This window comes from Natrix helvetica (assembly GCF_964273705.1).
Source record: "Natrix helvetica genome assembly, chromosome: 4".
NCBI classification, from domain to species: Eukaryota; Metazoa; Chordata; class Lepidosauria; order Squamata; family Natricidae; genus Natrix; species Natrix helvetica.
In genome coordinates, this window is record NC_138550.1 from 37,478,463 (window position 1) to 37,505,029 (window position 26,567).

Consider the following 26,567-nt stretch of genomic DNA (forward strand, 5'->3'; position numbering starts at 1 on the left):
AGTTGGTATCAGGAAGGTGAAGTTATAGACTCCATGGTATTTCAGAGAATACTCTACTTTCCCTTCGCTTATTTAACATCTACAGGAAATTAATGGGCAAGTGTATGGAGCATGGATTTGAAGGACAATTCACTAACACAGCAATAATTGTAATTATTATTGGTCATTAAAATATGTAATTTTTGGATGCTACTTTAGAATTAACTAATTTGCTGAACTCCTGTGAACTAGACCAAGGACCTTTGTGGTTTTTATAAAGAAAAAAATGGCCATTAAAGAAGAAATACATAGTTGTAAAATATGTACATCTCTCTCTGAATAACTCTTGATAAGCTCCCATTTTTAACTAGTGAAAAATAATGGAAGACATCTTTATTGTACCTTTATTCTTGGGTTAACTTATTGTCATGCTTTTTTTCTGAAGTAGTTTTTTTATTGTAGAGTATCCGGAGTATTTCTGGAAACTCTTAAGTTGTACAGAATTGCAACTGGCTGAAAATGCTATCTGTCTGAGGAAACTATCCTTGGACTACAATTTAATTAATGATGGATTCCCACTTCATTTCCATTAAATCGTGAAATTTTCTTTTCTTTTCTTTTAGGCTGGTACAACTTCATTTTGCTTTCCAAATATAGATTTAAGTCACATCTAACTAAAAGTTGACAGAGGACGGTGGGAGGTTTTACAACCAGACAAAACAAAAGCTGTGCTAAGGGTTGCTCTTTACTGTCATAAACGAATACATTGTTATAAAAATATTTAATCGTTCTCAGAAATAATCACTATTTTTTAAGAACCCATAATGTATACTGTTCTCAGTAAAATTAAATTGACTTCATGCAGGACAGTGAAACAAGTCTGTAAATGTTCTCTTTCAGATGAATCTGGTGTATACCAAATCTACTTTCTCAAAATTTTACAAGCAATCCATTGTTTCTGATGTCAGGTGGGACAACATTTTTAGTTTGTTTTTTTATCATTTAATGATAAATATCTTCTTATCTTGTTGCAAGTCAGTTATCTTGTAAGTCCAACCCAACTTTATAAAATGATTGAATGTTGAATAAACGTTTTCATCCAGTTAATACGTGGTATATTTCAAAAGCTATTAGCATTTTCCTTGAATAATGACAGGAGTTTACATTTTTAAGCTTATCAGTTTTTTATGTAAGCCAATAAGGTTCTGGGTGGATATCACATATAAAGTCCTAAGTAGCTTGGCACTCAGTTAGATACACAGTGGGACATTTATCCTGTCCAGATATATAGCTCAGTATATACGTACATGCATCCTGAAAATATCTAGGCAATTCCCCATTTCTATGAAATGATAAGAGAGCAGCCTCAAAGTTATACTTATCAATGGAAGCTCAAACAGCATGGAATACCTTGCTCTTGAGGCCTCATTTTGTTCCACATTTACAAGGTTTTTAAAACTGTATTGTCCTGAGAATTATTCAGTCCAGAAGGTGGACTTGGGTTGCCTTGGTGGATAATCTTTGTTAGCTTAGTTAGTTAGTTTTATTCCTTATTTTCTTTGTTTGGAAATTGCCCCAAGCAGGGGCAATTTTACCGGTTTGGACCAGTTCAGGTGAATTGGTAGCTCCGACTATCAGCTGGGAGTGAACCGGTTCACTCCCACTTTCAGCTGGGCCCGCCCGCCCACCACTGCACTATCCTCACTTCTATTCTCTTTTCTGAAGCCCAGTTGATAGGTGCCGCAGAGTAGATTGCTGCACCTCAGCTGTTTTCCTCCCCAGCAATAATGCGGAAGGTGATTTTTCTGCAAACTGCACATGTGCACTCAGCAAACCAGTTGTTAAACAAGTAGGATCTCACCCTTGGCCCCAAGCCCTTAAAAATAGAACTATACAAGTCACCATATAACTCAATTAAATAAATGTGATTTGTTTTGTACTGATTTCAGCAATAACAACAATGGGGGACTTCTTGTCCATTTCTGGATTGTGTTTGTGGTGCCGCAGGCAAAAGGCCAAATATTTTGTGCAGACTGTGTTGCCGCTATTTTAAGAAATTCAATTCACACAAGCATCACCAATCGAACCTCAGTAGGGACTCTTCAAGGCCTTGCGGTGGATATGGATTCCATTGTGCTCAGTGGTTAGTATTTCTAAATCAAGAATTCATATGTACTATTCATTGTATCTGAAGGTTTCCTTTTTCTGAGTGCACAACATTTTTATTCAAGGTTTGATGGGAACACAAATATGCATGGAAATCATAAATTCAGGAGAATAAAAATGTCAACCTGCTTCTTTGGTTGGTGTAAAAGAGTGCAGAGAAGAGCAACAAAGATGATTAGGGGACTGGAGGCTAAAACATATGAAGAACGGTTGCAGGAACTGGGTATGTCTAGTTTAATGAAAAGAAGACCTAGGGGAGACATTATAGCAGTGTTCCAATATCTCAGGGGGTGCAACAAAGAAGAGAGAGTTAAGCTATTCTGCAAAGCAGGACAAGAAGCAATGGGTGGAAACTAATCAAGGAAAGAAGCAATCTAGAACTAAGGAGAAATTTCCTGACAGAACAATTAATCAGTGGAACAACTTTCCTCCAGAGGTTGTGAATGCTCCAACAATGGAAGTTTTTAAGATATTGGATAAACATTTGTCTGAAGTGGTGTAAGGTTTCCTGCCTAAGCAGGGGGTTAGACTAAAAGACCTTCAAAATCCCTGTTTTTTTCTGTTTTTAACTTAAAATGATTATGAACGTTTATCTCTGTTACTCAAAACAGATCTGATATGTCTCCTAGATACTTCAGCATGCATAACTAAAGGCTCACTTTTGTTTCAAAAATATAGTAACACTGAAAAATTTGCTGCCAAATATTAGCTGCCAAATCTTGAGAGCTTTTGAAGGTTGCAGACATGGTACTGGTTTTGTATGCATTGCCCATTTCTGTTCTGATGAAAAGAACTGCCCTTTTTCCAGAGATGATAAATGAACAATTTTCTTATGCAAGAAAAACTACTCTTCACAGTTGCACAAGAATGCCCTTATTGCAATATATATTCTTTATATCCAGCAAGTTTTAAAAATCAGTTTGTGTATTTTTCCTGTTTCTTGGGGATTTTAAAAATTACTAAGAGATATTTTCCAACTGTTATCTTAAAACTTATAAGTGAGAAAAGAAAGGCAAATGCATTTTGGAACAGAAAGACATATAATTAATTATAGATCTCTTTGACACCAGTACTTGGAAAGATTTTAAAGTAGATGTTAAAGTTTCTAAGCAAATTGAAAACAACGTAGCAATTATCATAAATGAGCATTCTTTGTCAACAATACATCAGCTTTTGAGTAGATAACTTTCTTAGTTGCTTCTGGGAATGGTGTATATGTACTATATCTTGATTTCAAGAAAGCATTTAAAAATGTACTGTAATATTCTGATTATCAAACTAGTTAACTGGAAATCCTATCTCAATGGGCCAGTAGAGAAATATCACAATATTGGTTCTGGGCCCTGTGATCTTTAATAATTAGCAAAACCAGATTGCTAAATAAAATTAGGTACAGATAGAGCTATAAACATGGAAATAATCATGATTGCCTATAGCAGTGATGGCAAAGCTTTTTTCCTTGGGTGCCAAAAGTGAGTGCGCTCGCTCCGACACCCAGAATCTAAAAAGTGCTTCGCTTTTTAAGAAGAAAGAAAGCAAAGACATTTTTAGAATGCACCAATAACATGGAGTATCAAGGGAGACGGTGGAATGGGTTAGCCATAGGGGAAGGGAATGGGGATGCCAAAAATGACAAAGAAGCTATTGGCAGTTGAGTTGCTGCTCTCTTAGAACTAATTCGTTCTTTGACAGTTCGTGGCATAGTATGGCAATGCAAAACGACAAGAGTTGGAATGGACCTTGCAGATCTTCTAGTCCAACCCTGTGCTCAGGCAGAAAACATCTATACCACATCAGACAAATGGTTGTCTAATCTCTTCTTAAAAACCTCCAATATTGGAGCATCCTCAACTTCTGGAGGCAAGTCATTCCACTGGCTAATTGTTCTAACTATCACGGAATTTTCCCCTAGTTTTAGGTTGGTTCTCTCCTTGATTATTTTCCATCCATTGCTTCTTGTCCTGACTTCGGGTGCTTTGGAGAATAGCTTGACTCCAGGGGTGAAATCCAGCAGGTTCTGACAGGTTCTGGAGAAACAGTAGCAGAAATTTTGAGTAGTTTGGAGAACCAGCAAATACCACCTCTGGCTGGCCCCAGAGTGGGGTGGAAATGGAGATTTTGCAATATCCTTCCCCCAGGAGTGGGGAGGGAATGGGGATTTTGCAGTATCCTTCCCCTGCCAAGCCTGCCAAGCCACGCCCACAGAACCAGTAATTTTAAAAAATTGAATTTCACCACTGCTTGACTCCTCTTCTTTGTGGCAGCCCCTGAGATATTGGAACACTGCTATCACGTCACCCTAGTTCTTATTTTCATTAAATTAGATATACCCAGTTCCTGCAACTGTTCTTAATATGTTTTAGCCTCCAGACCCAGAGCATTAAAGAATAATTTGCTTTTGGTTTTAAATACGTTAGAAACGCTTTAGAAGTCAAGTCCTACCAACTGAAATAAAATGAATTGGGAATGAAACACTGCTATGAAACTATCACAGAAAATAAGGCCAGGACCTGATCTCCTTTGGTAGGATATTGTTTTAGTGACTATACAAAACTGGAAATCAAATTTCAAATTAATCTGGAAAAAATAATCCTAATCCTAATATAAATTTGACAGTGAAACCAAATACAGAATTTATGGGCTTCTCTTTACTAAGTGAGTTCAAATGGCACCATAAATTCTTAGGTAATACCAGTAATACAAAATACATTTTCTTGGCTTCTCAGCTTCCAGATCTACAATACTATATACATATAGTATGTATTGTCTACTGACCTTTTATTGCAAACTTTGCTTAAATGTAAGCATATTTATTAGGTTTTTTTCCCCCAATGTAGTTGGGCTTCGATCGGATTACTCTTCAACAACAGGAACAGGTACGTTACTGAGTTTTCCTGTCATAACTATTGTTCTTAACCTCTAATATGAGAGTGCATATTACAATTATAATTGAAGTGATTTACTTACCAAAATACTATTTTTCTTTATGGCTTCTTTATTTCTGTAATGCTTTTGATGGCTCGAAGTACATTACAAAGTATAATCCTTATAAAGATGCTAGAGATAAATGAGAATTAGGAATTGGTTTCATTTCCAAGAATAAGATCTTTTTTTAAAAAAAAAAGATGTTTCTGTTCTAGGTTTAATTTTTTAAAAAATATAGTTTATTTTGTGTGTTAAACCAGGCTATAGTACAGGGGTGTCCAAATTTGGGAACTTTAAGACTTGTGGACTTCAGCTCCCAGAATTCCCCAGCCAGCATACTCTGGGAGTTGAAGTCCACAAGTCTTAAAGTTCCCAAGTTTGGACACCTCTGCTATAGTATAAGGAGACAATCAACAGAAACAGTGGCATATGCAGTCTGAAAAAATATAAGTTCCCCATAGTATATCATTGGAGGCATTCAATAATTCAGAATGTCTTTAATTCCACCATTTCTGCTCCCCCAGATGCTTTTTCCACAGGCAACTGGACTTTCTTGTTTTTCTTCGAAGACTTTTCATTTCTCAACCAAGAAGTTTCTTCAGTTCTGATTGGATGGTGAGGAATGGAAGAGTTTATATTTCTTGCAGATGGCTGGTCATTGGCATTCTTTTAGAGCAGAGGTATAAACTGGCAGCCCATGGGCCAGATCCATCATGCCTAGCCCAGCTTCGCAAAGGGAATTTTTTTTGCAATACATCACATGATGGCAATGTGGTGCTGCGAGTTGGACACCTCACCCATGTTTTAGAGCAGTGGTAGTCAACCTGGTCCCTACCGCCCACTAGTGGGCGTTCCAGCTTTCATGGTGGGCGGTAGGGGTTTGCTGTAACTCTGCTTTATAAATTTTATAAAGTAAAGTTACTTCCCTACTTTATAAATCACTGGTGGGCGGTTAGAAATTTTTACTACTAACAGAGATACAACAGTGGGCGGTAGGTATAAAAAGGTTGACTACCCCTGTTTTAGAGAGTCGTTGAGGTTCTCTTTGCTCTACTCAGGTGACCCTGAGGACACAGATAAACCTCCAAGAGGCCTCAATGGAACTCTAAATGAATGCAAATGATCAGCTGTCTGCAAGGAATATAAATCCTTCCATTCCTCACTATCCAGTCAGACCTGAAGAAACTTCTTGGATGAGAAGCAAAATGCCTTCAATGAAAAACAAGAAACTCCAGTTGCCTCTTGAAAAAGCACCTTTGGGACAACCATGACCTGGATGACTGACAATCTCCACAGATACCATTCCTGCTATTTAATCTACATGGAACTCACTGCTACAAGACTGCAGGAGGACCAGAATACAGTTTATTTATTTAATTTATAAGGCTTCCCAAAATCAAGACAACTCTGAGTGGCTTATAATTTTTTTTCACAAGATAAAAAAAAATTCTTAAAAGAAGTAGTAACTGAAGATCAACATTAATCGTCACGCCTTTGGAGCACAATTGCGAAAGCCAGTGTCTTGATTTCCTTTTATACTGGGGCAGGATATGCATGACATGTAGATTAAAATACAGGTACTCCTTGATTTATGACCACCACTGGGAACAGAATTTCATTGCTAAGCAAGGCAGTTATTAAGTGATTCACATTTGATTTTTTTGCTATGGTTTTTAAGCGAATCACTGCAGTTGTTAAATTAATCATGCTTTTATTAAGTGAATCCTGCTTCCTTCATTGACTTTGCTGAATGGAAAGGTTGCAAATAGCAAACATGTGACCCCAAAACACTGGTAATGCAGTATTTCTCCTGCCATTTTGATAATTTTGGCCTTGTCCCACATAGACATTCGTATCCATATGAGTAAATGTCCTTTCCTTTCTCCCTCCCCCTCTCCTTCCCCTCTTCTCAAAATCAAAATGGCAAACATCAAGAATGCCTCAATTATTTTTGCAATCAATCTGACCTTGTGTTCAGCCAAACTTTTGCAAATCAGTGAAATTGTTAATGCAAGTAATTACATTGACATTTTTTATCAGTGACATAAGAAATTCTATATGAAATGTGGGTTGTATATAGTATTTGTAGTGTAAATGAAATGGGTTTGCACTATTTCTGCAGGTGCAAACTGTATCTATGATCTGCACGCAGACCGCTTGCATCAGCATTTTCCACTGGACTTTTTGGAAACATCAGGAAGGATGATCTGTTATTTTAAACTGATTGCGTTGGTTGGCTACTTAATTCGCCTTTCTATAGCATCCATTCAGATTGAAGCAGACAACTGTATTAGTGATTCATTGACCATTTATGACTCCCTAATGCCAATAAAGAGTAAGATATTATATCGGTAAGTAGGCTTTTCTAATAAGGATTTTGTTTAAAAAATATTGCTAAGATTTTTTAAAAATCTAAAGATTTTAAACAAACTCTCACAACTTCTTCACTTTTATATGCTGTATTAATAAATAACTGTCTCCATTGCAATTAGGCTAAATGTTTTAAAATCCACAATGTATTGAAACAATAATTGGCTTCATACAATATACCCATATAACACACATACACATATAAAATATAGTGTGTCTGTATATATATACCATGTACCATATACCATTTAAACGAACTGCAAATTATCTAGGTTCATACATCACATCAAATGTAAGCCACGGTAAAATAGCTAGGTTTATATAACACATTAAACCCATCAAACAAATCACATTATGGATTAGTGACAAATAGAAACCATATATTTATATACTATTTTGAAGCATTCATTTTATAAAGTTGGCAATAAAAAAGATGCCAATATGAATTCTATAAAAGATTATTATGTATTATGTTCTTGTTGTATGTGTGAAATTATTTAATATATTTATTAGATTTTTTTACCCTGCCTTTATTACTTTGTAAGTAACTCAAGGCAGAGCACATACTTCCTTTCTCTACTTGCCTGCAACAACAACCCTGTGAGGTGAATTGGGCTGAGAGAGTGATTTAGTAGGTCTTAAGCGACTGTAAAGTCAAGCATATCTATTATATAATCTGTAAAAAAAATGTCAACATACAGCAGGGGTGTCCAAACTTGGGAACTTTAAGACTTGTGGACTTCAACTCCCAGAATTCCCCAGCCAGCACAGTATGTTGTTTAGAACCATAAGGATTTTATTTTTGTTTTTATCAATTAGCACAAATAATTAACCAACTGATTAACCAACAAAGCAGGATGGAGAATTCTAGAATAGGCGTGAAAGATATCTAGTAATTTCTATAACATCTATACATTTATAACAAATTGTTTTATTTCAGAATATGTGAACCTTCCAATTCATTGATATCTTTTGTTTCTACAAATAATATGATGTTAGTTATGCTGAAGTCCACACAAGTTAGGCAAATGAAGGAATTTCATGGCTATTTTGAGATGATTCCACAAGAAAGTACGTATTTTGTCTTTTTAAAAAATATATATATGTGGAAGTGTGGTCATATTATTTAAATTATGTTCTATCTTTGAAAGTAGTGCATTATTCATGACAATTTATTTTATAATCTCTGGCATACATTTAGTTCCTCTCTCAACTCCCCCCCCCCCCCCCCGTTTCACTTTAAGCAGTTTTTCTGCTTGAAACTTTAAGGTTTAACCCAGCTGTACTTACACCCATAACTCATCAATGTTATGCTACATTATACCACTAGATGGAGGAGTTGTCATATATACCCAGCACCAGAGTAATTTGTCTACTGACATCACTGAAAGCTGATCCATATCAGATCAGATCTGGTTAGCATTTTAAAACATTACTAGGAAAAGCATGGCTCCATAGAGAATACTGGGAACTGAACATAAAAATACTGAAACAGATCAAGAAATCTAACCACGTCATAAAGGGGAAGAGCTTGAATTAAGAGAGTCTTGATCTTTAAACAGTTGCTTTATTCAATTGCTTATTGGTAGTTTAATACCAATAAACTGATCCTACCATACTATCTTTAGCAATGGTGATTTTCCAACTTAGCACAGGAAGTCAGATAGCTTTTGAGTACGATATATTTTTTTCTATTATATTAGTCAATGACTCCTCCATAAGTCTTGTAATTTCTTTATTTTCTTTACTAACTATCATTTCCTTTTAAAAAAAAGTCTCTAGTAGATATTTAGTAGCTTAAGAGATCTTTTTATTGTGATTACTATGTCTTTTATGGTTTTTCATCATCCAGGAAAGGCAGTTCTTAGTTTTCAGGAGCATTTATTTAAGATACCGCATTGTATTGTCTCTCTTTATCCTTGTGGAACAACTAAGTGTCGTTTGTTGCTATCTTAATTCTCCTACTAGACTTTTTCCTGCTTTTATTATTTCCATTCTTTGTCATGCTGAAATCTATGTAAAACAGTAGAGAACCTCTATTTATTTATTTTTTTGGCTGATTCTTGGTTTTCCAACTGTATATAAACAGGACCATCCTTTTTTTTCCCCCTTAGAATGTGGAAATACTGTATTGGCATTGGGAAGTACCGGATTTGAAGGGCAAATCATAAGTCCCTATTATCCCAACTATTATCCTCCAAAATGTATTTGCATGTGGACTTTTCAGGTAATTTTAAACACCATCCTTAGAGGACTTTCCCAACTACACTTCCCTATGTTTGGTGTCAGCTGGAAACAGGACTCTCTGTCTCTTTTGTGAGATGAAGTTGCAAGAGTCCAAACTCTTTGATCTCTGCACAAAGTTTTAATGTCCCTCCTACTCTGGGATTTTTTTTGGGGGGGGGTCAAATAGCTGTACTGAGAGATGAAAGGTTTCCTTGTGAATGGTGGAAAGCAGCACCTGTTCTTTAATTCTGTCAGCCTAATTTCTCTCTTTAAACGATTAGAACTGGCTGATTAAATTAAGGCAACAAGCTTCTGCCATAGTGTATGCTTAGGTTTGAAGTGTGCATGTGTATTGTGTTGGTTGAAAATCCTACTTCAATATATGGAACGACAAAGTTGCTTCATTTGTTGTTTTCTTCTTTGTCTGTTTTGGAGGAGCTCCAGAGGTGAGTTGCTCCCGGTTTCGCTCGGTTTGGCCGAACCAGTAGTGGTGGCGGCAGGAGACTCCACCCACCCATCCGGATGCTTCTACGCAGGCGCAGAAGGGCTGTACACGTGCGCAAGCATGAGCAAACCAGTAGTAAACCGGTTAGCAACCCACTACTGAGGCGCTCCTGTTGGGCCTTTTTTCTGATGAAGGCCCCATTGGTATAGCCACAAGTTCTGAGGGCTTCCTTGATGATTTTTAGGTTTTTTTCTTTTCTCTCTTTGCTGGTAGGTAAACATTCAGCCCATTCAAGGACACTGCTAGGTATGAGACTCCGAAGAGAAATCCCACCAGCAGTCATTAAAAAAAAAGCTCACCAATTTCCAGCAACAACTATTGAAGGACAATGCCTCTGACAAGCCACCATACTTGCAACATTGCAACACTGTCATTACATATGTTGCAGGAATATCTGAAAAGTTCAGGAGGATTTTTAACCAACACAGCATACACACGTACTTTAAACCCCAAAATAAAATACTCAGACACAAGCTGTGCAATGTGATTCATGCAGTACAATGCAGTGAGACATGTGCAGATCTGTACATTGGTGAAATAAAACAACTATTTCACAAACATAATGTTGGAGAACAAACCCATCAGGACAAGATTTAGCATCTACATTTGAAAGACAATGGCCACTCTTTTGAAGACAACGAAGTCCACATTCTGGCCAGAGAGGACCACTGGTTTGAAAAGGATAAAAGAGGCTATGTTAAAATTGAACAGTCCTCTCCCAATAGAGGGGACCACCTATCTTCTGTTAATGAAACAGTCCTTTCAGCAGTTCTAAGGAGACACTCATTTGGACTCTGGTGACCCTGAGGACACAGATAAATCCCCAAGGGGCTTCAATGACTCTCAGAGAACTAATGGCCCACCTTCAAAGTTTTAACACCCAGGTGATTGCAAGGAATATAAATCCTTCCATTCCCCAGCATTTAGTGAGAACTGAGGATGCTTCTTGGGTGAGAAGTGAAATGTCTTAAATGAGAAAACAAAGTCCAGTTGCCTTTTGAAAAAGCACCTTTGGGACAACCATGACCTGGATGACTGAGACTCTCCATAGACATTGGACAGTTGGCTTCACTTCAAAGGATGAACTAGAACTCATTATTTCCTGGATTTTATCCTGATGCCTTAATACTATACCATACTGGCTTTCTATATTCTTTCACAGACATCAAAGTCTGGCAAAATATAAACAGCTTGCCTCCAGAAGTTGTGAATGCCCCAACACTGGAAGTCTTTAAGAAGATGTTGGGTAGCCATTTGCCTGAAACGGTATAGGGTTTCCTGCCTAGGCAGGGGGTTGGACTAGAAGACCTCCAAGGTCCCTTCCAACTCCACTATTGTATTGTATTGTATTGTAAATGGAGACAGAACATATTCCCCATTACACAGTGGAACCTTTCATTCCAAACACTTTACAGCTTACCTCTCACTCACTTACATATCTTCTAGCTTATCCCCATTTTATTATTGTGACATATAAAATAAGTTCTGATAAAAAGTATTGCAGACCACTATTTCTACACTGTAAAGTGGCCAGAAAATTGATTCCCTTTTGCAAAAAAACACCACCACCCTTTCTTTCTTATTCTTTCTTAAAACCAGGCACCTCAGAAGAACTTTGGTATTGCACTGCTGTTTCATAATTATATGATCAGTGAAAAAAGCATTAAAGGCTGTGAACATGGATGGTGGAAAATTAATGAGCTAATGTAAGTGTATTCATATATTGTAAGTAGTTTAATGGGGCAGGAATGAAAAGCAATGAAAAACTTTGCATATGAAATAATACGCATGAGTTTTTAATGTTGCACTTATAAAACATAGTTTGGCAGAGAGAGAAGGGTCAGTCTAGGTGCCCCTGTGTGATAATTTAGAAAGTTTTTATTTTATTTTAATTATCACTGCAATGTGCATTAGCATATTTTATCAATACTTCACAGAATTCAGGAGGGATAAAGAATATAACTAAAGATGTGCGCATTTGTGTAGAGAAATTTAAATTAGTCTTATGAACCCTTAGAAGCAGGTTCTACTGAACAACAAAGGAAACTATTGTATATTAAAACCAATAATTATTCTGATTCAGGGATGAGCTACTATGGGTTCGCCTGGGTTCGGGAGAACCTGCAGCTAACATTATGGCCAGTTCAGAGAATCTCCAAATCCCCCCCCCCTGGCTGGCCCTGCCCGTCCCTCCAACCTTGCCCTGCTCCTCCCTGGAGTCTCCAGATGGCCCGTTTGGGGTGTGAGATAAGTGCAGGGCCCACACAGAGGCTCAGGGAGGGGGGGAATGGGCCTTCCAGAAGTTCTGGAAAGCTGGAAACGGGCCTGCTTCCCTCCTCCGGAGGCCTTCCAGAGCCTGTAGGAAGCAGTTTTCACCCTCCCAGAGGCTCAAGGAAAGCTTCTGGAGCCTTGGGAAGGCGAAAACGCCCCCCGCCCCTGCCGTGGTTCAGGTGGCCACGCCCACCCAGCAACTGGGCAGAGAACCCATTGCTGAAATTTTTGAAGCCCGCCCGTTCTGATTTAATTATTTATCAAGCAAAGTATTGTTTGTCCCAATAGATAAGCTAAGTTAGACATGTATAAAACACAAAAAACAAGTTGGGAAAGAGTACTAGGTGAAAGATTAGAATTTGATTCTTATCGTTTTTCTCATCCATACATTAAGACAGGAGGAAAACGAAAGAAAGTGAGCATAAGCATGGAGTGCAATAGAATCAAAAACTGTCTTCAGTTAGGGAAATACAGAAGAAAGTACTTAATGGTGATTGCAAAGGAGAATCATGGAAACCTTTAAGAAATAATAGAGCATTGCATAGAACAATCTACTGCTAGTTGAAGTTTTTGGCATGTAGACTTAGAAATGTGGTAATGCAAAATTTTACTGTAACTACATTTTAGTGTTCACCTCTTCACAGGAGATGGTCAGCATAAGTTTATATAATCCATTTTACAGGTATTGTGGCTATTACATCGATCATCAAACAATATTCCGTGTGGCAAACTTGGTGGTTAACATGGAATTTCAGTGCAGCTCCAAGATATCTGAACAGCCCTTTCTTGTGGAATATGGGAGTTACAATATCAGCCAGCGTAAGACTGACTGTAAAAATTATTTGAAACCCTTACTGGCATGCAGTTGTTATATACAACTATAAAGATAATATTTTTTTCTTAGCTTCTGTTCAATAGCCAGCATTTATAATTAAGGAAACTTGATATGATAGAGACAAAAGATGTTTACCTGTACATAGCAGCAAATTATTGTTTCAAAAATTCATCTGCTAAAATTGGGATGGTTTGATGATCAGGTAGAAGGTTTTGATTCGTTTGTGTTAGTCCCAATGGATGTACAGCAATTATAACTGCAGTCCTAGATAGTGATCTGATCTAGGCTTCCCCAAAAAACAGATTCCTGGTCCCGACAAAACCCCTTTTATTAAACGAATGTGAATTCCTCTCAATCACATTCGACAAAGGCCTGGCAAACAGTCTTTCAAAGGTGAATTTATGAAGAGACCTTATCTAGCTTGGAAAGCTGCCATGTAATATTTTCCAAACGCAGCGCTGTGCAAGGAAAGACTTGGCACAGAGTCTCTGAGATTCACAGACAGCACTTCACACTCCTGAAACAAAGAAATGAACGAACGAACAAATTGTTTCCTACAAAAGCCCACTCCACTTTCACTCCTCTTTTATTTCCTAGAGGAAGGGCCATTCACTGTCCACCTGCGGCTTTACTTCCAAGTTGACCCTGATTTCTTAGCTGTTCTTTTCTTCTGACAGCTCTGTGCATGCACATACTGGGAACTGGCTCCAGCTGTTCTTCTGCCTCACTGCTGTCTAGCTCCAAAGGCAGCTGAGAACTGCCAGACGGCCTTGGCCCCATCTCTGCCTCCAATGCAGAGCTCTCGTCCAAGCCTTCCCCAGCCTCCAGGACTGGCCCATGTTCCTCTCCAACCTCTTCACTGTCAGACTCTGCTGCCAGTTCCACTGGCCACTAGGGGGCCACAACAGATAGTTTAGAACAGGGGTATCCAACCTCTGCAACTTTATGCCTTGTGGACTTTAAGTTGAAGTCCGTCAGGCTTAAAGCTGCCAAGATATGAGACCCCTGGTTTAGAAATCTAGCACAGCATGAGAACTAAAACTGTAAGATATAGTGGGTATAAAATCAAACTGCATGTTATTAATAACAATATAGATAATTAGTTTCATTTGAGGTGATTATTAACTTGTATTTTTCTTTAATATATTTTCATTGACATGTAGACAGATGAGCTGAATAATGTTACTAGATGTGCTGAGTAATTGGGAAAGGAAATCCCACTGTTGCTCATTTTCATGTGAAGGACCACAATGAGGAAGAAGCATGTTTCAGTCTAAAATAGATAGATGATGACACATAGAAAAAAATGATTTTCATGTCAGTCATGATCTTTTGCAGAACCCAAATGACCCCACTTGAGAACAGCCGTTGTAATAATACAGAATTGGTTTTATGATTCTTCCAATCTCTATCAGTGTACCCATAGAAAGATATGTAGTTTATTACTGAGTTTAGATTAGAGAAGAGGTGGTATTCAGCAGGTTCTGTCCAGTTCTGGAGAACTGGTAGTGGAACGTTTGAGTAGTTCGGAGAACCAATAAATACCACCTCTGACTGGCCCTACCTCCATCTATTCCCGAGTCCCAGCTGATCGGGAGGAAATGGGGATTTTGCAGTAAAATTCCCCTGGAGTGGGGAGGGAATGGGCATTTTACAGTTTCTTTTCCCTACCAAACCCGCCAAGCCACGCCCACCAAGCCATGCATTGCCCACCAAGCCACGCCCTCAGAACAGGTAGTAAAATTTTTTGAATCCCACCACTGAATTAGAGGATAGAAATGGAGATCAGAAAGCTACAGTAAGAAGAAAATTGGAAATAAATATACTCAGAGAGACATACTTGACCTACAGACATTTCTTGAATACACTGGGCTTCCCCATATCAAAATTCAATTTCTATATAGCTTTTCTTAGTGTACATATCATGACGAAAGATGAATTACAAATGAATCCCGAAAATAAGTAAGTTTCAGTTTCTACAATTATGTTCTATTATCTCATAATTACAGCTTCAAAGTAATCTTACTACAACTTTATTAAAAGGAATATCCCGTAGGACAGTTGCCCCTTTGAAATTAATAACAGTAGTGCTAGAATACTATTTAACCATGTTTATATTTGGGCTTATTTTCTTAAAGCTCCTGCTTGCTTTCTCGTAACTTGAACTTTAATATGAGAACAGGAAGTTTATAGAAATCCTGAAATCACAGTGTTTTTCCCCCTTTTGCCTTTTAGCTTGTCCACTTGGGTCTTTTGAATGCCACAGTGGGTTATGTATCCAACAAATTCAGCTTTGTGATGGAATCAATGACTGCTTTGATGAAAGTGACGAACTGTTTTGTGGTTAAGTATCTGCAGTATGCAACAACTAAAATGTAGTAATAATTCGAGTTGGTTGCTTTTTTTGTATTGTATATGCAAGTGATTTGTTGCTTATCTTTCTTTGGTTTTTTTAGACATATCACCCCAAAATTGTAGTAGCAACCTCTTAACACAGCATCATTCTTTTATCTGCGATGGAATAAATAACTGTAAAGATGGTCAGGATGAATTACATTGCACAGAAAGTGAGTCTCATCCCACAAACATTTAAATATATCTCATTCTGTATACTGTAGCAGATTGGAAATTACCGGTAGATTTGTAGGCAAAGGTATTTGTAATTGGGGGCAAACAAAATGGCAGGCGCTCTAGACTGAAGCCCCATCACTTTCTACATTCATAGCTATTGTAGATGTACAAATGATATACTTCTCTAGAAACCCTTGGTTCAAGTCTTTGAAATTCACTGGCAGGTTCATGTTGCTTAATGTTGTTTCTTTAACACATCTATCTTATCCTGATATACAAAAGTAATAGAGATTGCCTATCACTTTCTAAGAACTAAGCATGTTTTGATCTAGTGAGTTGTGCAAATGTGTGGAAAACCCAACAGGAAATATAAGAGCAGCAAAGTTGGAAGATTAAAAAAACATTCTAAAGAAAAGAAATGGAAACCATTCCTCTACTGATGCCAAGAAAACTATGTGGGCACTGCAGCATTTGGGATTGTGGAAGGGGCAGCATCTGTAATGGCAATCACTAATTCCAAAATGAGGAATTCTGGGAATTGAAGTCCACACATCTGAAATTGCTAAGGTTGAGACATGCTGCTCTGGAGGATTCTCTCACAGATGGTGAAATGGTTTGTTTAGTTAATTTATAAATACATGTATACATTTATACCAAGGGTGAGGGGTGTTTACAAAAAAAAATTCTTGAATGATTGTTCTGACTTCTAAACAATTGAGATTGTTTGAATGTTGCAGTTATCACTTTTTAGGCATTCCCTGTACCAGCAATACTTTTAAATGCAACAATGGGATTTGCTTCAGGAAACAAAATGCGCGGTGTGATGGAATCTTGGACTGCCTTGATCGAAGTGATGAAGACAACTGTAGTAAGTATATTTGAAGGACATAGACAAGTATATTGATATAATATATATCCATTGCCCTTTTGATCTAGTCCTCATTGTTTCCTAGAACATACACAATTTTTTTAATATTGATTTCTAATATTTAGATTGGTAGGTTTGCCCATCAAACAAAGTTTGGAATTGACTACCTTCCTTTTCAATATTTCATTAAGATAGAACAGTTTTTAGCTTTCAACTTCCCAATAATACTTCATAACTAAATAATATACTTTACAGGTCTAGATAGACAATAACATCACTAGGACAGAGATCATCTGGACCATAATTAAAGTTAATCAGATATGAAGATAATTTTCCTTTATTTCCTTTATTGCCTGTTCACATAGTAATTTTCTGTACTTTCAAAGTATTCCAAGTGCATAAATTTACTTCCAGCCATATATTCTAGAGCAGTGATAGCTCTAGCACTAGCACTAGTACTAAGACTTATATACTGCTTAACAGTGCTTTACAGCCCTCTCTAAGCGGTTTACAGAGTCAGCATATTGTTCCCAACCATCAGGGTCCTCATTTTACCCACCTTGGAAGGATGGAAGGATGAATCAACCTTGAGCCTGGTGAGATTTGAACTGCCAAATTGCAGTCAGCCAGCAGTCAGCAGAAGTAGCCTGCAGTAATACACTTTAACCACTGTGCCATCATGATTCTCAACATGAGCTGTATAATCCCAAGGGAAGCATGCAACATTTCAAGGAGACCACAGTTTAGAGCGGGATGTCCAACCTTGGCAACTTTAAGACTTGTGGACTTTAACTCCCAGAATTGTCCAGCCAGATGAATTGAAATCTACAGATTTTACAGAATAACAGAGTTGGAAGGGACCTTGTAGGTCATCTAGTTGTCAAGGCTAGATAACCCTGATTTAGTTTAATTAACAGTATAGATGATAAAGTGCCTTTTTCCAGCTAATAATCAGCTAACAGCAGCAATGAGGGGCATCACAATGATAAATGAGGTTCAGAAGGTAGCAACAAACAAAAAAAGGTTGAGAATTCCTGTATGAGAGTACCCAAATGAAACATAGCAATAGCACATGTATTTTGCTATTATAATATATTATTATGTGTTAATTTTTTTCATAGAACTGAAGCTAGGTAGCTGTCTTCTACAAGATCAAACCATTTCTTAAGTGTATAACTACTTTGCTAGGCAGTGACTTTCTATAGAATTTCACCCCCGCTAGTAAAAAATACTAGTTTTTTAATACATATTCTCTAGCTATGCCACACAGCTGAAATGTGGCTGGATAATGCTTAGAGTAGAGACCAATGAATCGTCTCATGCATCAGGGTTTACAGGCTGAGATTCCAGAACTGCTTGCTAGGGTAAGGTTTTTGAGCCCTTTTGAAACATGTAATTTTTAGTGAGACAAAGGAGGAATTATTAAACTCATAAAGAGTAACAAATGACGTCAATTCAATTTTAACTGCTTATAATTTGTAGGAGCTAGGACTTTTTGTCCTGGCACAAGGTACTTCCTTTTCCCATCCATCATAGACTGGCAAAGGTCAGCTCCTGCCATTAGCCTGAAAAATTGGATACCCTTCTGGATATGCTGTGTGGCATTTCCCAAAACAAATAAGATAGCAATTGATTCAATTTAAATAAGTAAATAGTACCAGTTGCTAGGGCAGTTTTGCTAGGCAAAAACCATGCTAAATTGTTACATTCTTTCAAAAGGCTGTGGCAATACTAGATACAGCAACACTCACAACCGGATTGTGGGGGGTTCTGAGACCCACGAAGGAGAATGGCCCTGGCAAGCCAGCTTGCATTTTGCTGGAGTTGCTTATTGTGGAGCCTCTGTGATATCAAAGGAGTGGCTTCTCTCTGCCGCCCATTGTTTTCAGGGAAACAGGTAAGTAGATAAAATTATTATAGTTTAGAGATTTTCCTTTAATATCATGTTATGCGTGTGATCTCTTGTAGAGCACAATGGGTTTATTGTTTTTCCCTTAATCTGCAACAATCAGCCATACAATGCAATCATAACATTACCAACATCCAATTATAAAACTAGTTTAATAAACACGGCATAAGATTATCCTGTTCTTGGCATTTCAATATCTCCCTTTCCTAGGGCTGTCTATCTCCTGGATGCAAAAATCCAGATAACCACTTAATGAGAGCAACTATAGAAAATGTTAACTACTTGTTGCCATCTAGTGGTTGTACAGATTTTTGAAGCCTGGATGTGGTAGTCTTAACTCTTCCACATTAGCCTGTAAATTCTCTGTGGCTCATGGGTTATTCAGCTTCTTTAGTGTAAATAGAAGGGTTTTGCCACCCCCATATGTCAGAGTCACTGTTACAAGGAAATGGCAGAGACTTAAAAAAAAGATAAGGACATCAAGAACTACAACTGAATGCAGTCAACCCTAAACGTTTTTCAGAAGCCAATGTAGAGTCTGCAAGTTTGTGTAGATAATAAATCAATATATGACCTCTTTTTCCCCAATGTGAAAAGGCACCACAAAAGCATAACTGCAATACAAATGAGTACAGTAACACTCTACACACAAACACACACACACATATATATTCATGTGTATTCTTGCGTGCACTCAAATCCATGCACAGAGAGGTAACCTGATATAGTCCTGCACACAACTTTTTCCCACATATCAATATTTGTCAAAGGCCTTTGCTATTTTCATATTTTCTTGCTCATTTACTAAAGCAAACGTCAAATTTCAAGAAGTTTTTGTTCTTGCAAGGCTAAGGACCACAGTCTTGTCTATATAGGAGTCAGGGGTTGTGTACTGAAAGGACTCCATTATCACAGGCCTTAGCATAAAAGGACTTTCTAGAGAATCAGCAGAATAAATCCATTGTCATGTGGGAAGACAAATAGTACCTTGGGTGCAAAACAAAAGCTTCCCCAAAGATTCCAAGTGGAAGTTGCAACCTCTAATTACTTCTCTAATTGCTTAGTTACTTAGAAATAGGGAAGAGCTCTTCAAGTTGTTCAAGTCCCAATTTCTCTGTTTCTTTATTGTTAGAAAGCCTTTATCCCCTTTTTTCTTGTTTCTACTTCCTTTCCCCTCAGTTGCACTTTTTTTTCTGAAGCAGATAGATATGGATTGAAAGCTCTCCAAATATTGCATTATACTCTTAGTATTTCAACTAACTTGTGTATCAGTTTTGGTACAACGGTAGTGACTTAAAGTAGAATAGATCTCTATCTGTCTATTACCTGCTTGTCTTGCTCAAACAATTCATTTCATTTAAATTATTTCTCGGGTTGCTTCTGCAACTCTTGGTGGCTCAGAATAACTAAAAACATAACTATAAGATTAAAATAACCACATTACTGTAATGTTAATACAATGCAGCTGAGATTCTCAAGAAGTTTACATTATTCAACTACACAGTCGTACAATTGGCTCACTTGACATGCTAGTTTAATGCCTGAGGGAATAACCATATTTTTCAATCTTTTCAGACACTGACAGGGTTGAGGCCCTCCAGATCTCAGGGGGATGATGTTCTGAAGGGCAGGCACAGATATTGAAGCTAATTTCATTCTTTTTAGCTGTTACACAGCCCATTTTTACAGTAAATATGAACTTTTCTGGAATAATGTCAGTCTAAAGGTAAAGGTAAAGGTTCCTCTCACACATATGTGCTAGTCATTCCTGACTCTAGGGGCAGTGCTAATCTCTGTTTCAAAGCCCAAGAGCCAGTGCTGTCTGATGATTCAAATAGATCGCTCTAAAATTTTTCCCCAAAGTTCATAATTTTTAATTGATTAATTAAAAAGTTCCAATTTAAATTATCAAATGCTTTTTGGGTATCTACAAACATTAATGCCGGCTCCTTTTCCAGATGTACCTCATAGTATTCTAGTAAGTTCATAATAGCCCATGTATTGTTTCTTATGTATCTATTGGGCAAGAATCCATTCTGATCCGAATAAATAATTTTGTTCAATATTTTTTTGGCTTTTTTGGCCATTATTGTCACAAATATTTTGTAATCAGCATTGAGTAATGAGATTGGCCTATAATTCTTGATTTGTTGAGTGTTTACATCATCTTTTGGAATATCAAAGCTTCCATCCATGTCTTTAGTAATTTTGCCTGCTCTAGCGCTTCATTGCATATATTCAATAGTAAGATTTCCAATGGTGCTTGTATTTTTTTTTAGAACTCTGAGGGGATGCCATCTGATCCTGGGGTTTTACTATTTTTTTGCTTTTGAATAGCTGCCTTTATCTCCGTCATCGTCATTTTATCATTTAGCATTTCTTTCATTTCATCCGGTATTATAGGAAAATTTCTAACTTTTAAATATTGCATAATATCTTCTTCCTCTATTCTCTCCTGTCTATAGAGAGTTCCAAAGAAGATTTCGGCTATTCTCTTCTTCTCTTCTTCCTCTCTAGTTAAAGAGAGAGACAGGTGATTTCCCGCCCATCTAGACCCTTAAGTAAAGAAAAACAAACAAGACCTGTTTTTAACCTACTCAGAATATCATATAGACATACTAATTCTATTTTTCATTTGCTAGCATTGTACCTGTGATAAATAGAGATCACTAATGGAGAACAGCACTAATATGTAGGCATACATTTCTGTTCAAGCACTTAATGATGATAACCTTTTATCTTGATCGCATGTCATAGATATGTGAATGTTCAGTCATATATATTTGAATGTTCTGTTTTCATTTAGGTTATCAGATCCTAGAATTTGGACAGCTTACTTGGGAATGCACACACAAGGAAAAGCCAAATTTGTCTCCACCTTGAAGAGAATCATTGTCCATGAATATTATAACAGTCAAAATTATGATTATGACATTGCTCTGCTACAATTAAGCACCCCATGGCTTGAAACAATGAGATGGTCAGTTGGGCCAATATGCTTACCTCCCACCATACACAATGTGCATACTGGAGAAAAATGCTGGGTAACAGGCTGGGGACAGAAGCAGGAAACAAGTAAGCCCACTGCATTGTATCATTCATTCATTTGTTGCCAATAAACAAATGACTTACTGTATTTTTCAGAGTATAAGATGCCCCCCCGAGGGTAAAAATCTGGGTGCGTCTTATACACGGAATACAACATTTTTGACACCTTGCCCCACACATCCCGTTTTTTGCAAAAATGGACATGCAGAGGGTTTGGGAGGCCTGCAAAGTGCTCCTGGGGGCTGAGTAGGGCAAAATAAGGCAAAAAAAATATGGCACTGTTTTTGCCCTCCCACGCCCCTAGGAGCACTTTGCAGGCCTCCCAAACCCTCTGCGCGTCCATTTTTCTGAAAAACAGGCCCATTTTCATGAAAAAATGGACTGGTTTTTGCCCTCCCCAGTTCCCAGGAGCACTCTACTGGCCTCCCACACCTTCTGCATGCCCCCCTTCTTTTTGCAAAAAACTGGGCCATTTTGCGAAAAACAGACCGTTTTTTGCTCATTTTTTGAACTCCCCAAGCCCCAGGAGCACTTTTCAGGCCTCTCAAACTCTTTGCATGCCCCCTTTCCACAAAAAGTGGGTTGTACAGAAGGTTTGCAGAGTGCTCCTGGGGGCCGGTTTTAATTTACCTCTTCAATATCTTCGTGTGTTTTATACTCCAGTGTGTCTTATAGTCCGAAAAATAAGTAGTCACCAGCATTAGAAAGAAGTGGTGCTTTCATGCTTAGAATGATTGTAGCAGAATCGGAGAAATATATGGCGAGTTCTGCCCTTTTTTTGTCTGTATTACAACAGAACAAAAGGAGGAAGGCTTGATGTTGGTTTTGCTAGGAGAGGTTTCCTCTCCTCCTTCCCTTTGGAAACCCTTGGAAGCCCTTAAAGTACGTTATAAATAAAAATGTTTAATTTTTTCTTTAAAAAACCTATTTATTATTTTAAAATGGGAATTTAGATGAAATTTAAACACAAGAGCTAAAACAATTATTTCTGGAATTTTTAAAGTGGCCAAAACAGCAAATACCGAAATCAGTGTTCAGTTTCATTGTATCCATGTTAAGGGTGTAAATTCTATTCATTTTAGTGCCCACTTTATAGAATGACAATTGGTTTATTATATAATTTGCAACAGCATTGTTTTAAGATTATATCCTGATATCTTGATATCAAGATATCGATATCTTGATATCTATTTATCTATTTATATTTTGTATTTCTTAACCACCAAAAACCTTATTTCTTCCTCAAATGTATTTGTGTGGCTTATTTATCTGATATATATATACATACATATACATATACATATACATATATATATCAGATAAATCATTAGATCAAAGTATACATTTTCTTGATTTCTCAGCTTACTTAATCATAAAAAACTTTTGTACACAAATTTCCCATTTTGTACAGTAAATTTCTCAAGAAACTATTTTTAACAGATTTCTCTGGTAAGTTCTCTATTCTCCAGTGCAGCCTTTTTAATTTAAACTTTCATCTCTGAATCTATGTAATTTCCAGAAAAATACACTTGTTCAAATGCATTTATTATTTTTATAAAAGAAATTAGGAGAAGGGAAAGCAGATTTAAAACTAAAGTAAGACATGCAATGTAGTAGCAAACTCTGTTCAGTATTATCTGCTATAAAAGCATCCAATTCTCTCATAATTAAGATATACAGATCTCATCTAGCATCTGTGATCCCAAGTAGCTGTGCACTCCTTGGAAATTCAAGCGTAAAAATTTAATTAATACCATTTTAAAGATTCTTTGTAAATTGGTATACTAAGGGGAAAAACATGAAAGCTTTGCAATAATCTAATTTCTTAAACATTCTGAGCAAATAAATTTTTCAAGAAATACTGATGATGCTGAGTTAGAAAAAAATTTGTAGTCAAAGGATTGGCAACAGGTTAATCACAGGTGAAAATATTCATGTGTGCATATAGCAGTACAAATACACGCACGCAATCACACACACACCACTCAGCAATTCTTAAATATGATCAGCATAGCCAAAATTAAAACTTATTTTTAAAGATTGTTTTAATGACCAAAATCTTACAGGATGATCAAATCTCAGCCTTCTCGGTATTCTTAAGAAGTCTTCATTTAAAATTCCTGGCAAATCTGTGAAACTCTTGTAAATTTTATAATTATTCTATAATATTAAAAAAGGCAGTACATTGGAAATTTTACCAAATTTGGTAAACTTGTTCAATTGGGACATTCCAAAGAAAGGAAAGTGGATACCTGCAACACTGAACAGTAGTGGAACATTTGCCAGCTTCTCTACATATGACATGGATATAGTCTACTTTTTCACAAACCACAATTTGGGCCAACCAAATGTTTCAGTTTAAGCAGTATCTGAAATCTGCAAAGCAGAAAGCTATTTTCAAAATCACATGATAGAGTCATCATCATTAGCAACGTGAATAGTCTAGACTGCCTTATAATTGTATAACCTGGTCTTCTAATTAATCTTTAATTACGCTATCTACTAAACTCTCTTTTACAACAGGGGGCTATTGCGTGGATTAATGAAATAATGTAACAATCTTAGAATGCTCTAAAGTCGTGCTTCTCAAACGGTGGTCTGGAGACCTGTAGGAGTCTTGAGACATTTCAAGGGATCTACAAAGTTAAAATAGATAAATATTTTAAATGTTTCAATTTTTATTTCTAATACATTTAACTATCAATAGATATAACACACATAAACCAAAATTCTTTGAGTGTCCTCAATCATTTTTAAGAAAGTAAAGAGAACCTGAACCCAAAGTGATTGAGAATTACTAGTCCAAAGTATATCATGTTATTAATTTCTTGGAACATAGCTCTTTGGATTTCAAAGGATGTTACTCTTAGGAAACAGTAAGATAATAGCTAAATTCCAAGCATACATAAAATCCGTAATTTTATTCATCACTTGTACTGTGTGTTTTTAAAATAGCAATAGCAATAGCACTTACTGCTTCATAGTGCTTTACAGCCTTCTCTAAGTAGTTCACAGAGCCTATTGCCCCCAACAATCTGGGTCCTCATTTTACCAACATTGGAAGGCTGAGTCAACCTTGAACGAGTCAAGATTGAACTCCTGGCAGTGGGCAGTCAGCCTGCAATACTGCATCTTGACCACTGCACTACCACGGCTCTTTAAATAATTCACTGCTATGGTATTTTATATGTTGTTTTCAGGGGTGGGTTGTGGCAGGCAGTACTGCCGGTTTGCTTGTGTGCATGCATGCACAGTGCAATTTAAGTTTTTTGCACATGAACAGAACCAAAAAACAAGATGGCGAAGCTTGCAGCACCACCTGAAGAACTGATTCGGTGGCATGACAGGCCTGGGTCACTGCTGGTTCCAGCAACTCAGGCCGCAAACTACTACCAGTTCGGCTGAACAGATCCGAACCGGTATAAACCTACCACTGTTTCTATGAATTCTGCACTATGCTGCATTTTGCTGTGACATACAAAATATATAAATACATATGAAACAGTTTGTTGGTTCAATAAAATGGTGCTATATAGTACCATCATGTTCAAAATTAAAAATGAGATACTGGAAATGTATTTTCTTGCTTTATTATGCTTTTCCTCGATCCAGATGATGACACACCAACAATTTTACAGAAAGCAGAGGTGGAAATTGTGGATCAGACAGTTTGTCATTCAGCATATGGACTTATCACAAGTCGCATGCTGTGTGCTGGAATAATGTCTGGAAAAAGGGATAGCTGCAAAGTAAGGATTTCACTTTTTTGCCATGCATACTTGCTGCCCCTCCCAAATAATCATAGATTTGGGAAACACCTAGAATTCATGGTTATAGATTAGAATGGGAAGCTGGAAAAAAGATCCAGAAAAAAGGCTGGGGAAAATCACTTCTGTACTGTCGCCAAGAAAATTGTATGTCATTTCCATAAAATAATGAGAAGTGTACTCATGAAATACTAATTTAAAAAATAAGAAACTTAAGACTGATTTTTTTCCACTTGTTTTTCTCTTCTCTCCTGTCCTCTCTCTGTGTTATGTCATAATGAACATTTGTTCAGAATTCTTGGGACTACAACTTCCAGAATGAACGAATCCAGCCAAGATGAACTTAATGACTCTAATAGAATGATAAGTTATTTAAAGAATATCTAGATCATATTTTCTACTGAGTAATTTTCATATTGGAGGAGGAAATGGTCCCATAATCTGTGATGAACAATATTGTTTCACACTCTAGATAAACTGAATTGCCATAGAAATAAAATTCAAGTATAGAAAATTAGCAGTTGATAGAAAATTCTAGATTAATTTATAGTCCAATCTATTTTAATGACATTTGGTTTTTTCTTGTCAATTAAACCCTTTCCATCATTAGTTGTACCAACAAATTTATTATTAAAGTAATACTATTGTGCATACTACCCAGAGAAACATTGCTGTGTAAACATTGTTAACTTTAAAAAATAATCTCTTTTTAGGGCGATTCTGGAGGACCGCTATCATGTCGAAATAAAGGTGACGGAAAATGGTTTTTGATGGGAATTGTTAGTTGGGGCTACGGTTGTGGAAGACCCAATTTCCCGGGAGTATATACAAGAGTGTCAAAGTTTGCTACATGGATACAAAAATACATGCCTTCAGTTTTTAGCTAGTAATGCTTATATTCCAGAGGCTATGAAACATCTTCATTAAAACCTTATTTAATAAATTATTATGTTTTAATTGCACTGTGAATTTAATCTTCATGACTCTAAAACCACGTGTCTTTGTGAAAAACATATGATATCATTCATGTTAAAAATATATATTTTGTTAACATACTGTAATATTCAGAGGCAGAATTGGTTCAATCTTGGCTTCCTCCGTCCCTCCTTTCTTTCTCCTTGCCTTTC

The 26,567-nt window shown here is 36.9% G+C and overlaps 1 protein-coding gene across 7 annotated transcripts in view; it reads left to right on the top strand.

Annotated features, from left to right (window-relative positions):
- TMPRSS7 (transmembrane serine protease 7) overlaps positions 1–26,433 on the top strand; it is a 51,975-nt gene extending 25,542 nt beyond the window's left edge. For 3 of the 7 annotated variants that reach the window (XM_081953318.1, XM_081953314.1, XM_081953315.1), the window contains 15 exons: positions 880–947; positions 1,929–2,122; positions 4,983–5,021; positions 7,193–7,421; positions 8,381–8,511; positions 9,555–9,667; positions 11,771–11,877; positions 13,125–13,261; positions 15,513–15,620; positions 15,734–15,844; positions 16,600–16,716; positions 18,436–18,613; positions 21,432–21,700; positions 25,286–25,422; positions 26,154–26,433. In XM_081953318.1, coding sequence (XP_081809444.1) covers positions 880–947; positions 1,929–2,122; positions 4,983–5,021; positions 7,193–7,421; positions 8,381–8,511; positions 9,555–9,667; positions 11,771–11,877; positions 13,125–13,261; positions 15,513–15,620; positions 15,734–15,844; positions 16,600–16,716; positions 18,436–18,613; positions 21,432–21,700; positions 25,286–25,422; positions 26,154–26,327 — 2,112 coding nt within the window. In that variant the 3' untranslated portion in view covers positions 26,328–26,433. The other 4 variants (XM_081953312.1, XM_081953313.1, XM_081953316.1 and 1 more) reach the window with 4 other exon arrangements.
- Positions 26,434–26,567: the final 134 nt, after the last annotated feature.